The sequence below is a fragment of the Ptychodera flava genome, unplaced genomic scaffold (genome assembly GCF_041260155.1).
Source record: "Ptychodera flava strain L36383 unplaced genomic scaffold, AS_Pfla_20210202 Scaffold_89__1_contigs__length_443570_pilon, whole genome shotgun sequence".
In the NCBI taxonomy this organism is placed as follows: Eukaryota; Metazoa; Hemichordata; class Enteropneusta; family Ptychoderidae; genus Ptychodera; species Ptychodera flava.
In genome coordinates, this window is record NW_027248411.1 from 139,664 (window position 1) to 157,881 (window position 18,218).

The 18,218-nt window shown below is 40.5% G+C and overlaps 3 protein-coding genes and 1 long non-coding RNA gene across 4 annotated transcripts; all 4 read left to right on the forward strand.

Moving 5' to 3' along the window:
- The first annotated feature begins 8,396 nt into the window (after nucleotides 1-8,396).
- Nucleotides 8,397-8,873, forward strand: LOC139129074 (uncharacterized). The gene has a single exon (XM_070694745.1). The coding sequence runs from the start codon at nucleotides 8,397-8,399 to the stop codon at nucleotides 8,871-8,873; it is 477 nt and encodes a 158-aa protein (XP_070550846.1).
- Nucleotides 8,874-9,095: 222 nt separating this feature from the next.
- On the forward strand, nucleotides 9,096-10,277 carry LOC139129075 (uncharacterized). Its single transcript, XM_070694746.1, has one exon. It carries the CDS (start codon nucleotides 9,096-9,098, stop codon nucleotides 10,275-10,277), a length of 1,182 nt encoding a protein of 393 aa, XP_070550847.1.
- Nucleotides 10,278-10,339: 62 nt separating this feature from the next.
- On the forward strand, nucleotides 10,340-11,290 carry LOC139129076 (uncharacterized). Its single transcript, XM_070694747.1, has one exon. It carries the CDS (start codon nucleotides 10,340-10,342, stop codon nucleotides 11,288-11,290), a length of 951 nt encoding a protein of 316 aa, XP_070550848.1.
- Nucleotides 11,291-11,664: 374 nt separating this feature from the next.
- LOC139129072 (uncharacterized) lies at nucleotides 11,665-11,937 on the forward strand. Its single transcript, XR_011551495.1, has 2 exons — nucleotides 11,665-11,723; nucleotides 11,900-11,937. It is a non-coding gene; the product is annotated as an uncharacterized lncRNA (long non-coding RNA).
- Nucleotides 11,938-18,218: the final 6,281 nt, after the last annotated feature.

The following is an 18,218-nucleotide window of genomic DNA, read 5'->3' on the forward strand; positions in this document are numbered from 1 at the left end:
AACTACATCCACATCTGTAATATGTTTTTGCATTTTTATCCTTCGCTTCTTTTGTTGTGGGGCTTTCTTTGTACCCTTTCGTTTTGTTTTGATTTCAGCCATATAGAGTTGTTGACCTGTTTGACTTCAGTACTTTGAGCTGGTTTGTCTCAATCTTCGATCCCTGTCGCTTGGTTTTCTGATACTTCAAATGCGCGACCTGCATCTAAGAGATCCTTGAGTGATAAATCTTCTGTAAGAGCTTGACGACGTCATCTTGACGATGAGCATGATAGCACAATTTGGATTTGATTTCCTCATCTTCATTGGAAAACCCACACGTTTGGGCCAGTTGCCTTAGATGCGTGTAGTAGGTATCCAATGATTCCCCTTGCTTCTGAAATTGTGTTTCTGAAAACATACATTTCATTAGCTGTGGGTCAATGGTTGTGGTGTTTTCAGACAGGAATCCTGCCTTTTACAGACTGGTTTTGACTTTTAAGATTTTAACTCCGCCACCATATCTATGGGAAACTGCATAGAATAGCGTCCACGTTACGCCCGACAGCACCCTTGTCGCGACTTTGTTCGGCGATATTTCGAAAAGTTTCAATCAAAATTATAAATTGCCAAAACTCATCGACAACTTGGTTATTAGGCACTCACCACGACCAGAAATCCGCTTAAAATTAACTGAAATATCACCTTTTTTCTAGCTTTAAACGACATGACTACCCGGAGACCGCCATTTCGCTAGCGTAAAACTGTTGGCCAAGGCTCTCTGCATAACGTCACTACAGTGACATAGGTGGTGACCTCTCAACTTATAAACACAAACTGAGAGATTATGGCTGGCATCCGCGGCCCATAAACAATCACAGATCCCAGGAATAAACTTTTTTTCCCCCAAGTTAAAGTTTGATTTCAGTTATGTGAGACTGACAATGTCCAGAGGACAAACGATGGTCATGGATATCACACGATGAATCTCTCAGTTTGTGTTTATAATATGCGGCTACTTTTTAATCGGGTTCGAACCCACAGCATACGGCATCAGTCGCCTAGCGGAGAGGCCACAGAGAGAACCACTTAGCTAAATAATTTGAGAGGTCACCGCCTATGTCACTGTAATGAGGTTCCGCAGAGAGCCTTGACCAACAGTTTTACGCTAGAAAAATGGCGGTCTCCGGTAGTCATGTCGGTTAAAGCTAGAAAAAAGGTGATATTTCAGTAAATGTTAAGCAGATTTCTGGTCGTGGTGAGTCCCTAATAACCAAGTTGTCGATTAGTGTTGGAAGGAAATTTTTGAAATATGGCCGAACAAAGTTGCGACGAGGGTGCTGTCGGGCGTAACGTGAATGCTATTCTACAAAGTTTCCCATAGTTGTGGTGGCAGGGTTAAAATCTTAAAAATCAAAACCAGCCCGTAAAAGGCAGAAATCCCGTCTGACAACACCACAGCTATGGACCCACACCTAATATTTCATATGCTTTGTTTACTTTGGGTAAGAAATATTTATTTAGTACGTCTACTGCTTTGCTGTAATCGTCATCATCACCACGATTTGGTGACACATCGAAAATATCAGCTACATCATCACCAGCTGAGTGTAGCAGAAGTGCACGTTTTCTTTTGTTATTGGTGATTTCATGTGCTTTGAGAAATACTTCAAATCGTTTTGGCCATTTCTTCCAGCATATTCCCAATGACGTGCCCTCGTCATGAACTACAAAGGCTGGGAAAGGTGGTAACGCAGACGCCATGTATGTCGACTGTGAAATTCTCAGCAAATTCGTACTACTCTGATGATGGGCCTTTCCTCCAAACAAATCTTTAGAACTTTTACACTCTCACTCCACTGGAAAGTTCGGGAACTGGGTTTCAATATGGCGGCTTACGCACGTGTAGTCGTACAGTGGTAATGGTAAACTGCGTGCATTTATTAACGTTTGTGGCGAGAAACTTCAGGGAATATGTCGCTTGTGCTCTCTGTGCATGGTCTCGGTGTTCGTCCAACTCGTCGCCCAGTTGTCAGGTCTAGTAGTCCATTGAAAGACAAGTATTCGATAGAGAACTTAATTTTATTGCTTCATGACGGCTTGCTTGCAGTGAAGCATGGACCGACTGTGGATCATGGGAAATACATGTCAAAGGTCATAAAGTCCAAACAGAATCCCTGTTTAGTATGACAGATAGGTACGACATAACAGGTGCTTGATAAGGAGATAAAAGACGATGCACACAACAGCGTTATACAGAATGTGGCTAAAATCACAGTCAGCTGGTTTGCCCTTAAGAAGTCAAAGGTGAAATCCTGCACGATTTGTCGCAATACTAAACAATCGAGACGTACAAAGATCTTTACATTAGACAAAGTCAGACAGGATATTACCTGCATTGGATATGGGCCTCGAAAATGAAAAAGTGTTTAAAAGCAGTGCCGCCGATGCAACCGGCCACCAAAAGGATAACAACCGCTTGGATGGAGCGTATAGGAAGCATTATACTATTAAGCTCTGGCATCTGCTCAAGAGGGACCATTTTGCTGCTCACCCACATATGCTTGACAAGCACATTAAGTAGGAAACAAACACCGCGCCGGCAACTCAACTGATTGTCTCAGAGGACATCAATGATTTGCGTTCTTATTGATGAATATCCAGATAGAGTATGAAATGCCCAAAGACGAGGGCTTGGCCCAAGATGTCACTTGCTACTCTAACAGTGGTAAGCGTTTTTTGTACGCGTATGCCTGAGATTTCCACAATATCTCTTCTACAGAAAGCGACACCACCATCAATTAGCAGGTCAATGTCCCTCGTCGAAGTGTGAGAGCACTGTCGATTTTGTACACATCTCCTTAGAAGCCATAGAGAGATATTTTATTTGTTTGAGCTAAATCTGATATATATATATATATATATATATATATAATATATATGTATATATATATATATAATATATATATATATATATATGTATATATATATATATATATATATATATATATATATATATATATTATATATATATATATATATATGTCAATTAACTCAGAAGGAATGATGACATAATCTATCATACATAAACTATGCAAACCTTTATCTTCACCTGTTTGTCGATTTAAAATATGCATGCATACTGTCCTATCAAATCAATCAGAAGCTAGCCAGATGAGTTTACAAGCAAATCTCTGTACTGACGAGGTGTGAAGAACGTATTTGACACATAACCAATATCATCTAGTAAAAAGTATGATCAAATGAATCCGAGTCATCTAAGATGAAATTCTCAAGTGAACCAGATCTAGCGTTAAAATCTTCAAAACAAAATGATAGAACTATCGGGCTTGAAGATTGATATTGACAAAGTAATCATCTAATTTTTCGATTTCACCAGTACTACTTTCTCGCCGAACAAAGCAGTAACCCAAAATAATATGACAGAACCCCATGACCTGTCAGTGCAAGCTCGTCATACTAGCGGTATTTGCAGGAGTGCTGCGGTGTATTCGGTTGTCCTTTCACTCGCGGACTGCCGCCCGGTATACACCACAGCACTCGTGCAAATAACGCTAGTAGGGCTCTTGCACTGAAAGGTCATTATTACATATGTATCACAGATTACCAATCTGTTGGCAGCGAAATACATTTCGTATTTTCAGAGACAGAATAAATATAGAACCTCTATTTTCTTTTCTCTCAAAAACTGTGAAGCTTTTCTAAGTATTTGAGCTTTTGATTTAGCTAACTATAACTTCCTTTAAATATTTTACTGATTGCTTGCGTTCAGAAAAAGAAATCAACGTGTTTTGCCAACTGCAAAGCAGGTAACGTATCATTAAATAATGTTTACATAGAAAACCATTGTAAAAGGGACATTATCGCTATCTTTTGACCCTTTTTCCACCAAAATTGTTGCAAATGAACGGTTGCTGTTGTTGTTCGATTTATTGAAAGTTGTCTAAAAATGGTCGACCATACACAACTTCCATCCATTTTTTTCTACACTATGTGGAATAACCTCGGGTCAGAGGTTTTAGTGGGCTACTGTTAACCCTGACCCGAGTCAGTGCTGTGCAACTAGCAGTGAACTCTTTGCTTGTAGTGAGAATAAGTCATCCCTTTTCCTCGCATTTCTCTCTAAGTCATATAAACCAAATTGTATTTTTTCCTAACAATAGCAGGGATTACAGACTTGTTGCTAAACACAGGCTACATGCAAAAGCAATTTATCAAAACTAAGCCTCTGCACTGAGAAATATAGGCTATTACCTGTGCCTTTGAAAATCAACCCAGTACGCACAATGTTGTACTAACCAAGACACCCATTGTTAAAATATTGATACTGAGTACGAAAAACGATTCATTAACAATGGGTTGAACCTTTATTGAGAGACACTGGAAGTTCGTAGATTATTAAGGGTTAAAACGACGAGATTAGTCATATACGGTGTTAGTAATTTCTCAGAAACCGTTATCCAAACGCTATTTATTCGATATTTTATTGTCACGGAATCTTGACATTTAGTGGTTGCATTTCACATATTGCTGTGTTGAATTGACCCTTCATGACCCTTACTAGATTTTCTGAAGATCGCCCTCTATCTTTCTTAAGGCCCTCTGACACAAAGGTCAAGCAACTTCTTGGTAAAACAATTAAAAGGTTAAAGATTAAATTACACCCAGGCAGACACGTTTTTTCCTCCACTGTCTTAAAGCAAGTAGACATGCCACGTGGATCTCACAAACACTCCAGCCAAAAGTAGGACTGTAGGCGCAACGATGTAAGTTGATTTCCTTTTATGACTTTCCAATTATTTAGAGGACCATTTTGAATGCAGTGCTTAGATATTTTAGTAGAATTTAGTTCTTTTATTCCGTTTACTTTGAACTTGATTTGCCTCGACTCTCCGATGTAGACAATGAATGACCTTGTATTTTAATCTCTTTATTTACCCAGTTTTCACCGCTTCTTGAATAAATCTACTCTAAACTAAAGCAACTGAGGGTGGTTATTTCTTGGAGTGGTTGGCACTTAGCGGATACAAAAGTAACTGGACTCAGTCACAGTGAAAAATCGTCGCAAGTGAAAAATCGTCTAGCAAGTGAGAAATTGCGGAAAACCAGTGAACCATTGGACAAGACACTGGCTCGAGTGCACAGCGGACACTGGCATATAGGCTACAAGGTAGGCCAACTGTATACACATATACAGCCAACTACAACTGACTCAAAGAAACTATAATGGATGAAGATAAAGTCGAAGGAGCTGAACTACCAGCCCACACAGAATCTCAAAATGAAAATCAAGGAGATATTTCTAAGACAGAAAATACCTCAGAACAAACAAACGAAGGGGCGGTGCCCAGTGGGACGGCCACCACTGTTGAAGGTGGATCTACTGCCCGTGCTGAAGGGCGCCCTCTACAGGACAGTAGAAAAAACGAAGGAGGACTGCTCTATGCTACCTTGAACACTGAAAAGGCCCTGTCAAGCATTTGGAACCAAACAAGGGGAGTTCTCATCGACCTCAGGGGGATGCAGGACCCAACAGAAAGCAAAATTGATACAGCAGAGACACTTTCCAAGGAATATGAACAAACTTGGAACAAACTTCAGAGACTTTATCAACAAGACAAGACTCCAGAAGGTAAGGAGCAAGCAGAATTAACGGAAATAAGCTTCAATAGGAACATTGAACAAGCAAATGAATACATTAACGATGCAAAGACAAGGAGAGCTGAAAACAGCGCCCCCAACTTCAAACACCATCCAAACGAGGATCTACACTAGACAGCTTACGTAGTTCACACAGAACAGATCATCAACATCATCCAGAACAAACGCATTAAAGGCACAAGGCAAGGCACGCTCTGCAGCAAGAGAGGCAGAGTATATGAAGACAATTGCTCACCATCAAGCAAAAATCAAAGTTATCGAAGCTGAAATGAAAGCAGAAAAGGCAAGGATAGATGCAGAAACCCTCCAGCAAGTAGCGGAAGAAAATTCCTTACCAGTACAGACACTTACTACACCAGACCAGTCATCGAACGACCATGTATCACGATACATTGCAATGAAAGAAGAATTGAAGCGTGATCCACTACCAGCACTGAACTTTACCGAGTTCATACCCAAAGCACAAAACAAAGACTTAGAATCATCCCCTCTACTGATACAACCAGGACAGGGAACACCAACAGAATCAGGTGAGACAGTCACACCTACTTCAAATCAACAGACACCTACAACAAGCCAGAACAACAACAACATGCAACCTCTGACGGAGATAGCCCAAATGATGGCCCGTCAACGTCTACCTCTACAACAACCAATAACATTTGGAGGCGACCCAACCATGTACATGTCATGGAAAAGATCATTCGAAGCCACTGTAACAACGGCCTGCATACAGACATCTGAGAAACTGGATTTCCTGCATAAATACACACAGGGAGATCCGCAGAAAATCGTCGAAGACCATCTACAGCGATATGTAGACGACCCAGACGAGTCATATAGAGAGGCTTGGATAGAACTAGAAGACAGATTCGGCAACCCTGCAGTCATCACCGCAGTAATCCTGGAAAGATTGAAGTCCTTCCCGAAAGTTAAACCAGACGAAAGCAAAAAGCTACTCGAACTATCAGACTTGTGCTCTAACACAGAGGCACACATGAGAAAACTCCCTGACCTTTCGTCCCTCAATACACCACAGGGACTCAAGCCCGTCATGGAGAAGTTACCAAGATTCGTCCTCAACAAGTGGAGAGATAACGTGGCATCATACAAACGACGCCACAAAACATTTCCTCCATTCAAGTTCTTCAAAGACTTCCTGAAAGACACAGCGAAAGCAGCATGCGATCCTGATATTCCAAGACCAGACGACACACACCCTGGAACAAGTAAGTCAAAATCCAGTCAACAAACAAAGACTAGAGCGCGTGTACACGCAACGAAATCATCAAATGAAGAAAAACAATGTCTCTTCCACGAGGCTACAGGACATGACCTGAAAGATTGCAAAGCATTTGCAAAGCAACCAGTTGCTGACAGAATTGAACTGTGTAAGAAGAAAGGCTTGTGCTTTAAATGCACCGAGAAACATCTCGCCAAAGACTGCACATCGACCATCGAATGCTCTATATGCAAGAGCAAGAAACACATCACCTGTCTCCACGCTGCACCGGGCGACAGATCTGAGCAGAAAGCAACTGAAACCAAACCAGAAGATAAAGAAAAGGAAACCCAAGAAGCTACAACAAAATGTACCAGACTCACGAAATGCCCAGCCGGACAGTTGTGTGGGACGATTATTCTTGCAAAGGTGTATAACAAGACCGACCAGCAGACTCCATAGAAACTTACGTAGTCCTAGACGACCAGTCCAACGCCTGTATGGGTGACAGCCACCTCTTCGACGCACTGAAGATACACGGCCCAGACCTTGAATACGAACTGTCAACATGCAGTGGCAAAGGAGAACTCAGAAAGGACAACGTAGCAACCGCGTCATCATAGAATCACATGACGGAAAGAAAAAATTCTCTCTTCCCGTCCTGCTAGAAAACGACAACATACCGAGCGACAAGAACGAAATACCCACACCAGACATTTGCAAGGCCTTCAAACATCTGAAGCCCATCATCGATTACATTCCAGAACCAAAAAAGAACGTCGGAATTCATCTCCTCATCGGCAGAAACTGCCCAGAACCACTGAAAGTCAGAGAAACAAGAAACGGACCTGTAAACTCGCCCTGGGCTCAACGCACCGACCTAGGGTGGACAATTTCTGGTGAACTATGCCTAGAGACAGCAAGAGGTGTAATCCGCACTTCAGTACACCGTACGACTGCAACCCTCAACGGCTACGACGAATCGGCGCTCGAATGTAATCATCACATCCACATCAAAGACATAATAAGCCCGAAACCGGACACCTTACGATGAACAAAAGGCATCCTCCATTGAAGACAAGCAATTCCTCGACATCATGCAACGTGAAGTCCATGTAAACGAGGAAGGCAATCTAGAACTTCCTCTCCCCTTCAGCTAGACCAGAAGAAATTACCGAACAACCGACAATCAGCTCTGAACCGATTCTACAATCTACAGAATCAGCTTCAGCGTAAACCACAAATGATGGAAGAATACTTTCAGTTTATGAAGAAAATAATGGAACGTGACCACGCAAGTTCCGTTCCAGAAAACGAAATAGATGCCGACAACGCATGGTACCTACCACACTTCGGTGTCTACCATCCCAAGAAACAGCAGATCAGAGTAGTATTCGACTCCAGTGCAAAGTACAACGGAGTCTCCTTGAACGACGCATTGCTTCAGGGACCTGACCAAATGAACAGCCTCCTCGGTATCCTGCTACGATTCTGACGCAAGCAGACAGCAGTAATGGGCGACGTAGAACAAATGTTTCATAGCTTCCACGTCAACAAAGAACACAGAGACTATCTGCGCTTCTTTTGGTTCAAAGACAACGACCCCACGAAACCAGTAACTCAGTACAGAATGAACGTACACCTGTTCGGCAATGTCTCCTCACCAGCCATTGCTACCTTCGGACTGAGAAAGATCGCTGAAGACGGCGTATCTACATACGGAGAAGACGTGAAAGAGTTCATCGACGAGAACTTTTACATCGACGACGGACTAACCTCAGCACCAGATGCACAGAAAGCTATCAGTCTCATTAATAGAACAAGAGACTTACTAGCGACCAGAAACGTTAACTTCCACAAGATCGTTTCTAATGACGAAGAAGTCATGACAGCACTTCCAAACGAAGTACGAGCCAAAGATCTACAGAGTTTGGATTTCAACCAAGACACCTTACCAACACAGAGATCATTAGGGTCAAGTGGTCTCTAGAGGCGGACGCATTCACATTCGAAGTAGACTTGAAGGAGAAGCCATTCTCACGGAGTACGGAGTACTGGCGATCGTCAACTCAATATACGATCCACTCGGTATACTCGCACCAGTTTCCATGGAAGGAAAACTAATACTACGAGGCCTCATGACAAAAACTAAAGGACGCAACTCATCAAACCTTGGATGGGATGAAACATTACCAGAGAAATACTTGCCCAGATGGACACGCTGGTGCAACAACCTCAACTACACCACAAAGGTACAGCTACGGCGATGCTACGGCGATGCTATGCTCCACCTGCCATTGGAACCATAAAGAAAACTGAGTGTCACATTTTCTCTGACGCCAGCAATGAAGCCATAGGTGCTGTAGCGTACTTGCGGTTGATTAACCATGAAGACAACGTCAACGTATCGTTCATACTTGGCAAAGCAAAGGTAAACCCGACTCATGCAGTCTCCATACCTCGCCTAGAACTGTGTGCAGCCGTCCTAGCAACAGAACTTGCACAGAAAATCACATCAGAAATCGGCCTGAACATCGACAACGTCATATATCACACGGACAGCGAAATCGTCCTTGGATACATAAACAACAGCTCAAAACGTTTCCACGTATACGTAGCGAACAGAGTAGAAAAGATACACAACATCTCATCACCACACCAGTGGCGACATCCAGCTGACATCACATCACGCAGTGTACCAGCCCAAAAACTCAACTCAACTATTTGGCTATCAGGACCAGCATTCCTGTGGCAGCGAGACGAGCAAGACAACCACGAAGAAACAGAACACAAACACACAGTAAGTGACGAAGACCCCGAGGTCCGCAAACAACTTGCCGTCCTCAACACATCAACGAAGGAAGTAGAACAAGACGACTTAGGTGCTCACCGATTTCAACGATTCTCATCATGGAGATCCTTGAAGAGAAGTATTGCCAACTTAATAGGCAAAATCAGACAAAGAAAACCACCAGAAAAGACAGACAAAATGGAGAAAGAGAAGTCTCCAGAAGAACTGAAAATTGAGATGAATGCACAAGCAGAAACCATCATCCTACGCTCAGTACAGAAAAGTGCATTTCATAAAGAATATAAGATACTATCTGCAGCAAAGTCAGCAAGCACTGACAACAACAAACTACAGAAACGGAACCCCATCAGCAGGATGAACCCATTCATCGATGAAAAAGGACTCATCCGCGTTGGAGGAAGACTTCGTCAATCTGACATCGACCTCTGCGGCCGACACCCATCATCCTCCCACAGGACAACCACATTTCACGACTTATCATCGATCATGTACATCGACAAGTACAACATCAAGGCAGACAACTCACCCTGTCGAACGTCAGAGCTAATGGCTATTGGATCATGGGTGTACATGACATGGTAAGAAGTATACTACACAAATGTGCGATATGTAGAAGACTGAGAGCAAAACCACTCACTCAACTCATGGCCGACCTACCGTCGGACAGAACAGAGAAAACCCCACCATTCACCAACGTCGGAATGGACGTATTCGGCCCCTGGGCTATAGCTTCCCGCAAAACCAGAGCCGGTACGTCTGAAGCAAAGAGATGGGCAGTCATCTTTGTCTGTCTCTACACTACAGCAGTACACATAGAAGTAATAGACTCCATGGACACTTCATCCTTCATCAACGCCCTACGTCGCTTCATAGCTATACGCGGCAACATCAAGAAACTCAGATGTGACCAGGGCACCAACTTCATTGGCGCAAAGAACGAACTTCAGGCAGCAGCCAAAGAGCTGGATCAAGACCGCATCAAGAAATTCCTTACAACAAGAGACTGTGAGTGGATTTTCAACCCACCTCACGCATCCCACTTCGGCGGTATATGGGAACGACAAATTGGTACCATCAGAGGCGTTCTTGACTCCATGCACTATCAACTAGGCAAGCAACAATACACACATGACTTGCTGACAACTCTCATGGCAGAAGCCAGCGCCATCGTCAACTCCAGACCTATAACAACTGTATCATCAGATGCAAACGATCCCCAAGCTCTCACCCCAAACATGCTACTCACCATGAAGACTCAATCACCGACACCACCACCAGGCTCATTCGTCCAACAAGACATCTACAGTAGAAAACGTTGGCGACGCGTACAGTATCTAGCTGATCAATTCTGGATACGATGGAGAAAAGAATATCTACAAAGCCGTCAGCCACGACCAAAATGGAACAAATCTACAATCAACGTCAAAGAAGGAGACGTGGTTCTTTTGAGAGAGAAAGAATACGCAAGAAACAGCTGGCCCCTCGCTCGCATAGTGAAGGTCTATCCCAGCAATGACAACAAAGTGCGAAAAGTAGACGTGATGATCTACAAAGATGGCGAACATCGAACCTACCTCAGACCAATAGTGAATTAGTTTTGATTGAAAGTACAAATTGAACTCTGTGATTGAATTCAATGAACACTATATACGAACTCTCTTAGTTCGGACCCTTTCGCATATACTCTTAGTTTTTAGAATTTATTAAGACCTAAAATTTTAGTAGGCATTTATTCTATTTGAAATTTACGATTAGTAAAAATTCAGCTTACCGCGCATTTTTAGACGGGGAGTGTGTTGAATTGACCCTTCATGACCCTTACTAGATTTTCTGAAGATCGCCCTCTATCTTTCTTAAGGCCCTCTGACACAAAGGCCAAGCAGCTTTTTGGTAAAACAATTAAAAGGTTAAAGATTAAATTACACCCAGGCAGACACGTTTTTTCTTCCACTGTCTTAAAGCAAGTAGAACATGCCACGTGGATCTCACAAACACTCCAGCCAAAAGTAGGACTGTAGGCGCAACGATGTAAGTTGATTTCCTTTTATGACTTTCCAATTATTTAGAGGACCATTTTGAATGCAGTACTTAGATATTTTAGTAGAATTTAGTTCTTTTACTCCGTTTACTTTGAACTTGATTTGCCTCGACTCTCCGATGTAGACAATGAATGACCTTGTATTTTAATCTCTTTATTTACCCAGTTTTCACCGCTTCTTGAATAAATCTACTCTAAACTAAAGCAACTGAGGGTGGTTATTTCTTGGAGTGGTTGGCACTTAGCGGATACAAAAGTAACTGGACTCCGCCACACATATACATATTTCACATAACTGACATTACATGCAAATAACTTCGTCAAAACTTTCAGTAAAAAAGCATTTCATTCCTCCGAAAAGAGGACGTTATGCCTGATATGTCAGGAAGCAAGTGGTGAACTTGTGTCACATATCCCATTGAATATGACACAGTGCTGGAGTTTGTTCACCAGAGAGGTGAAGTTTGTGATGATGTCTTTCCAATAATGTTCAAGACTCAAGGTGATTCCGCTTCCCTTCGAGATTGTGGTGCTTGCTGGCATAGGGAATGCTCTGCTCTGCAGTGAACAAAATTGCGCTATGAAAAAGCGTTAGAGCAAGGTGATAGCTCTGTACGACCTGTTTTTAGCCCGTGGACGACCCTGTACACCAGCTTTACTCTCATCTACCATGTAAAGTGCTGGTTCATCTGAACCTAAAGTTGCTTTCACTAGATCATCAGCTAGTACAAACGACAAAAGCATGTGTTTTGTCTGTCAACATTATATATTTCCTTTGGGTCCTCTCCATGAGGTTTCTTCATTCAATGCTGGGGAAAAACCACAAAAAGCAGTAAACCAGGGAAAATCAGACTTGTTAAAAGTCAGACTCAGTGGTGCAAAAGATCCAAAGGATGCTAGAGCCATGACATTAAATATCAATCACAAAAGATGTTGGACCAAAAACATTGAAAATGTATTGCGAAATTTAAACACAAATGCAGACCCATTGTGTGAGACTGGATCTGCAAATGTTGGTAATGATAAATACCACCATGCTTGCTGCAGATATCAATTGTTTCCTTGTTGGAAAATTCTTTAGCTGAAGGTTCAGTTTTAAACCTGGGTGAAGTACATGACTCATATTTGGCAATACGTAAGGAACATGGAATTGTGAGCCTATCAATTGGAAATAGGAAATTAAAGAAAATTATAACTGATCACATGAAAGTGTGGAATTTGGAAAATCTGCACGACACAGTGAACCAGAATTGGCTTTGCTAAATGCTATCTAAGATGCAGCAATACATGGAGTTGCTGAGGAAAGTACAGAGGAAAATGTAAGAGTACTGTTCAAAGCTGCCAAAATGTTGAGAAAAGCAATATCATTTTCAAGAAGTACACCAACCAAAGGCAGTCTTATCCAAGCAATTCTCAGAGCCCATTATTAAACAATGATATAAAAAATAATATCATTGCCTAACCCGACTTGCCACCTCCAGCAAACTAACAATGGAAGCTGGAGGAAAACACATTCATACCCATAGTAAGCATGCTTCCTCCTTTCCCTGAAGCTGTTGTGCATTTGATCAGATATTCTTGTAAACAAAATTTATACAAAACAAATATCTGCTCTTGCAAGACGAATGCAATGACATCACATGTACGGAAATGTGTCACTGTGAGGCTGATGAAAATTATTGTCCGAACTGTTCACCTCCTATAAGTGACACTTTTGTTAATGATTTTGATAATGATTAACAATTTAAGCATGAAAATCTTCTGTTTTCTGAAAGTCACTCATGCAGAGTTATCAAAGTTTTGGAGTTGCTGTGTGATCGTATTACTTTTATAACAAAACTTTCTTCATATTAGAGATTATGGCATTAAAAGTCATTGACCTTTGACAGGAAATGTTAGACATCTGACTTCCTGAGAATGTTGTATAAGTTTTGCGAATCTAAAATTGTATAAAATACGGATAGATTTCAATCGGATTCGAACCCACAACATACGGCACCAGCCGCCTAGCTGAGAGGCCAGAGACAGAACCAGTCGGCTAAATCTCCACTCCCAAAAAAGAGTGGTTCAATAGCCGGCTAAGTTGTTACATTTTTCTGACTGAGACCGCTCAACACGTTGTAGAGTTCGTGAAGCACTCACGCACGCATGCTCACTATCATACATCGCACATACACACTACATCGAAGCGAAGAAACGAATTTCATCGCTTTAACTGGGCGAACGATAACCTCGGGGACAATTCTGTCCACCAGCAGTGTTACCAACCCAGGATAGAAAATACGGATAGATTTCAATCGGATTCGAACCCACAACATACGGCACCAGCCGCCTAGCTGAGAGGCCAGAGACAGAACCAGTCGGCTAAATCTCCACTCCCAAAAAAGAGTGGTTCAATAGCCGGCTAAGTTGTTACATTTTTCTGACTGAGACCGCTCAACATGTTGTAGAGTTCGTGAAGCACTCACGCACGCATGCTCACTATCATACATCGCACATACACACTACATCGAAGCGAAGAAACGAATTTCATCAGATAATCATTGTGATGTTGTAAGATATGGAAGTCATTTCTACGAAAATTAGAAATAAATTTCATACTGACCTTCAATTGACCTTAGGTAAAGTAGCTCTATATTTTTAATACAATAACCATTTTTTCCCAAAAAACCTCAATGTTAATGATTGTAAGGAATAATCCGCATCAAAATGCATGTTTCCAAAGGTAATATGGTTGCAAACTGGCCATAAAGTCTTTTCATGAATAAGAAAAAACAATTTTGTCGATTATAAGGAAATGACCTTGAAATGACCTTCAGAGTTGTCAGAAAAAATGCCAACAATTTTTTTGAAAAACTTGGCCATGAGCTATGTTGGCAAAAATCTTCACTTGAAACACACGGAATGACAATTGATCCCGGACTATACGCAATATTTGGTGCGATCTAGACCGTAGACGTCAAAACTCTCGTCAGGTTGCAAAAAACTAAAACACCGTTATCATGAAAAGCGTCACGAAGTTGCTGTTTCAACGACTGGCTTCGGACAATAAAAATATGGAAACTCGTAGACTCGATAATTTCCACCAGTTTACCTTGACCCACGATAGCGACCGATCTTGCCACGCTCTTGCGAGATTTAAGGTCGACTTACAGAAACATGGCGATAAAGAGTATGAGCTAGATTTGATATCCAGTTACCATACATAATTCAGTTGCCAACAAAGATCAACAATGGCAAATGAGTTATATTGAGTGGGGTTGATAACAAATTCAACCAGTGACCGAGCACATCGACAAGCGATAGTTCAATGTCGGCCATGGCAAGACAAATGTCTTTGGCCATGATCAGTACTTCGCAATCCTTGCAATGGTGTAGCCAGCAAGTTCAAAACCAGTTACACGGGCTATTCTCCAATACTAAAATCACCGGAGGAGTCTTCAACTTGACATTCAACATCGCGACCACATGAAACAAATCTTAACGGCGTATTTCTCCGCCAGATGTCTGTACACCACCGTGTTTCATTCACCGTAAATCAGATGGTTGTACTCGGACTCTGATTAGTCCAATTTTGCGCACAATTTTGAAGTTTCAGTCATTCGAATTTTTTTTAATTATCTTGTTACTCCAAATACTAATTTTGTTCACATGTATTAAAAATATTTAGATTTATGTTCTGACACGTCTTTGTGTCTGTTTTTTTTGTCTTATTCGAGATGGAAATACAGTGATAGAGTGAACTCGATACGCTGCACCGAAGTGTTTGCATATGAATAGCAGAAAGTTTCCCTTAGCCAATCAGTGAGCTCACAGCTGATGAAAAGTTCATTGACAGCATGTCAATGCGCACTATATAGAATCTATATGCAATCAAGCCGTGTCGCGATTAGTTATTTCAACGGCGATCGACAAATTGCGCAACATATGTAATAAAAACAGACGGTGTATTCTACCGCCAGTACTTTTTGCGGAAAAGTACTGGCGCGAAGCTCGGAAATGTACTGGCGGCAGTATACACCGTATCACTCGGGAAATACCTTCATCAAATATGAGAGAGAGTTGTAGTCCGTGGGCTAGAAGGGGTCTACGTGCACCCCACAGGATAACAAACCTGTATTTTTCAGAAGCCTGGGGATCCCTAGAATACGAAATGGAATTTTAACCGAAATGCAATAGCTGTTATGGTCATGTTTCGAAGGGTACCGCAAAATCACCATTTTCCAACCCAAATGCATTCGTCAAATCTGTCTTCTTGTAAGTCATGTGCTGAGCATTTTTTTAATATAACCTCACTTGTTTGGTATCATTAGAAAGGGAAATTATTTGTCTTTAATATGACATATTCTTCTATGCAACATCTTCAACAGTCTTTGTGAAAAATGAACTAAACTTACCCCATACCCCAAAATTTAACATTGCAAATTACAGTAAATCTCAAATTCTACCAATATTTTAGCTTAGAATAATAAAAAATGCAATGCTTTGAATGAAATCGGCTTTATTTGATACAAGAACATCTCATAAGTATGAAATAGACTTTTAAAAGAAAAAATATTGGTACCCTAGAGCTGTAACAGTCATGTTTTGAAGGGTACCGCAAAATCACAGTGTTGCAGATTTGCATGCATTTTTGATAAATCTGACTTCCTAAAAGTCATCTGCTAAGCTTGTTTTTGAATATAACCTCATTTGTTAGGAATCATTATAGAGATAATTAACTAATCTTTAAATGACATATTGTAACATGCAATATCTAGTATAGTTTTCATGACATATGACCAAAACTTACCCCGTACCCCAAAGTTTACATTGAAAATTGCCGACATAGCTAAAATCAAATTCTGCATTTTTTTTAGCTAGACACAAAAATCTGGCCGTTTTTGCGATTAAGTCTGTTTTATTTGGTACAAGGACATTGTAGAAATATGAAATAGACTTTTAACAGAAAAAATAATTGGACTCTACAGCTGTAACAGCCATATTTTGAAGGATACCGCAAAACCACAGTGTTGCAGATTTGCATGCATTTTTGTTAAACTTGAATTCTTATAATTCATCTGCTGGGCTTGTTTTTGCATATAACCTCATTTGTTAGGTATCATTATAGAAATAATTTACTAATCTGTAAAATGACATATCGTATCATGCAATATCTTGTATAGTATTCATGATATGTGACCAATATTTACCCCATACCCCAAAGTTTATATTGAAAATTGCCGTCACAGCTAAAACCAAATTCTACAAATTTTTTAGCTAGACACAAAAAAAATCTGGCCGTTTTTGCGATTAAATCTACTTTATGTGGTACTAAACATCTCAGAAGAATGAAATAGACTTTTAACAGAAAAAAGATTTGGACTCTACAGCTGTAACAGCCATATTTTGAAGGCTACCGCAAAACCACAGTGTCGCAGATTTGCATGCATTTTGTTATATCTGTCTTCTTATAAGCCATCTGCTGCGCTTGTTTTTGAATTGAACCTCATTTGCTAGTTATCATTAAAAAGATAATTTACTAATCTTTAAAATGAGATATTGTAAAATGCAATATATTGTACGGTATTCATGAAATATGACCAAAATTACCCCCTACCCCAAAGTTTACATTGAAAGTTGCCGTCATAGCTAAAACCAAATTCTACAAATTTATTAGCTAGACACAAACAATCTGGCCGTTTTTGCTATTAAATCTGTTTTATGTGGTACAGGGATATCTCAGAAATATGAAATAGATTTTAACAGAAGAAAATATTGGGACTTTACAGCTGTAAAAGTCGTATTTTGAAGGCTACCGCAAAATCACAGTGTTGCAGATTTGCATGCATTTTTGTTATATCTGTCTTCTTATAAGTCATCTGCTGAGCTTGTTTTTGAATATAACCTCACTTGTTAGGTATCATTATAAAGATAATTTACTAGTTTTTAAAATGACATATTGTTACATGCAATATATTTAACAGTATTCATTAAATATGACCAAAACTTACCCCATACCCCAAAGTTTACATTGAAAATTGCAGTCATAGCTAAAATCAAATTCTACAAATTTTTTAGCTAGACACAAAAAATCTGGCCGGTCTTGCTATTAAATCTGTTTTATTTGATACAGGGACATGTCAGAAATATGAAATAGGCTTTTAACAGAAACAATATTGGGAATTTATGGCTGTAACCGGCATATTCTGCGCGGTACTGCAAAATCACAGCAGTGCAGACTCATATGCGCTTTTGTTAATTTTGTCCCATTGTAGGTCATCTTCTGAGCTTATTTTATTTCACAATCAGTTAATTTGACACCATTGATAAGCTAATTAAGTAGTTTTTAAAATTACTAATGTTATATGCCATATCTTATATAGTTTTCATTGAATATAACGAAAACTTACGCCATACCACAAAGTTTATATCGAAAAATACTTTCGTAGCTATCGTCAAATTCTACCTATTTTCTAGCTAGACATAACAAGTAAGGCAATGCT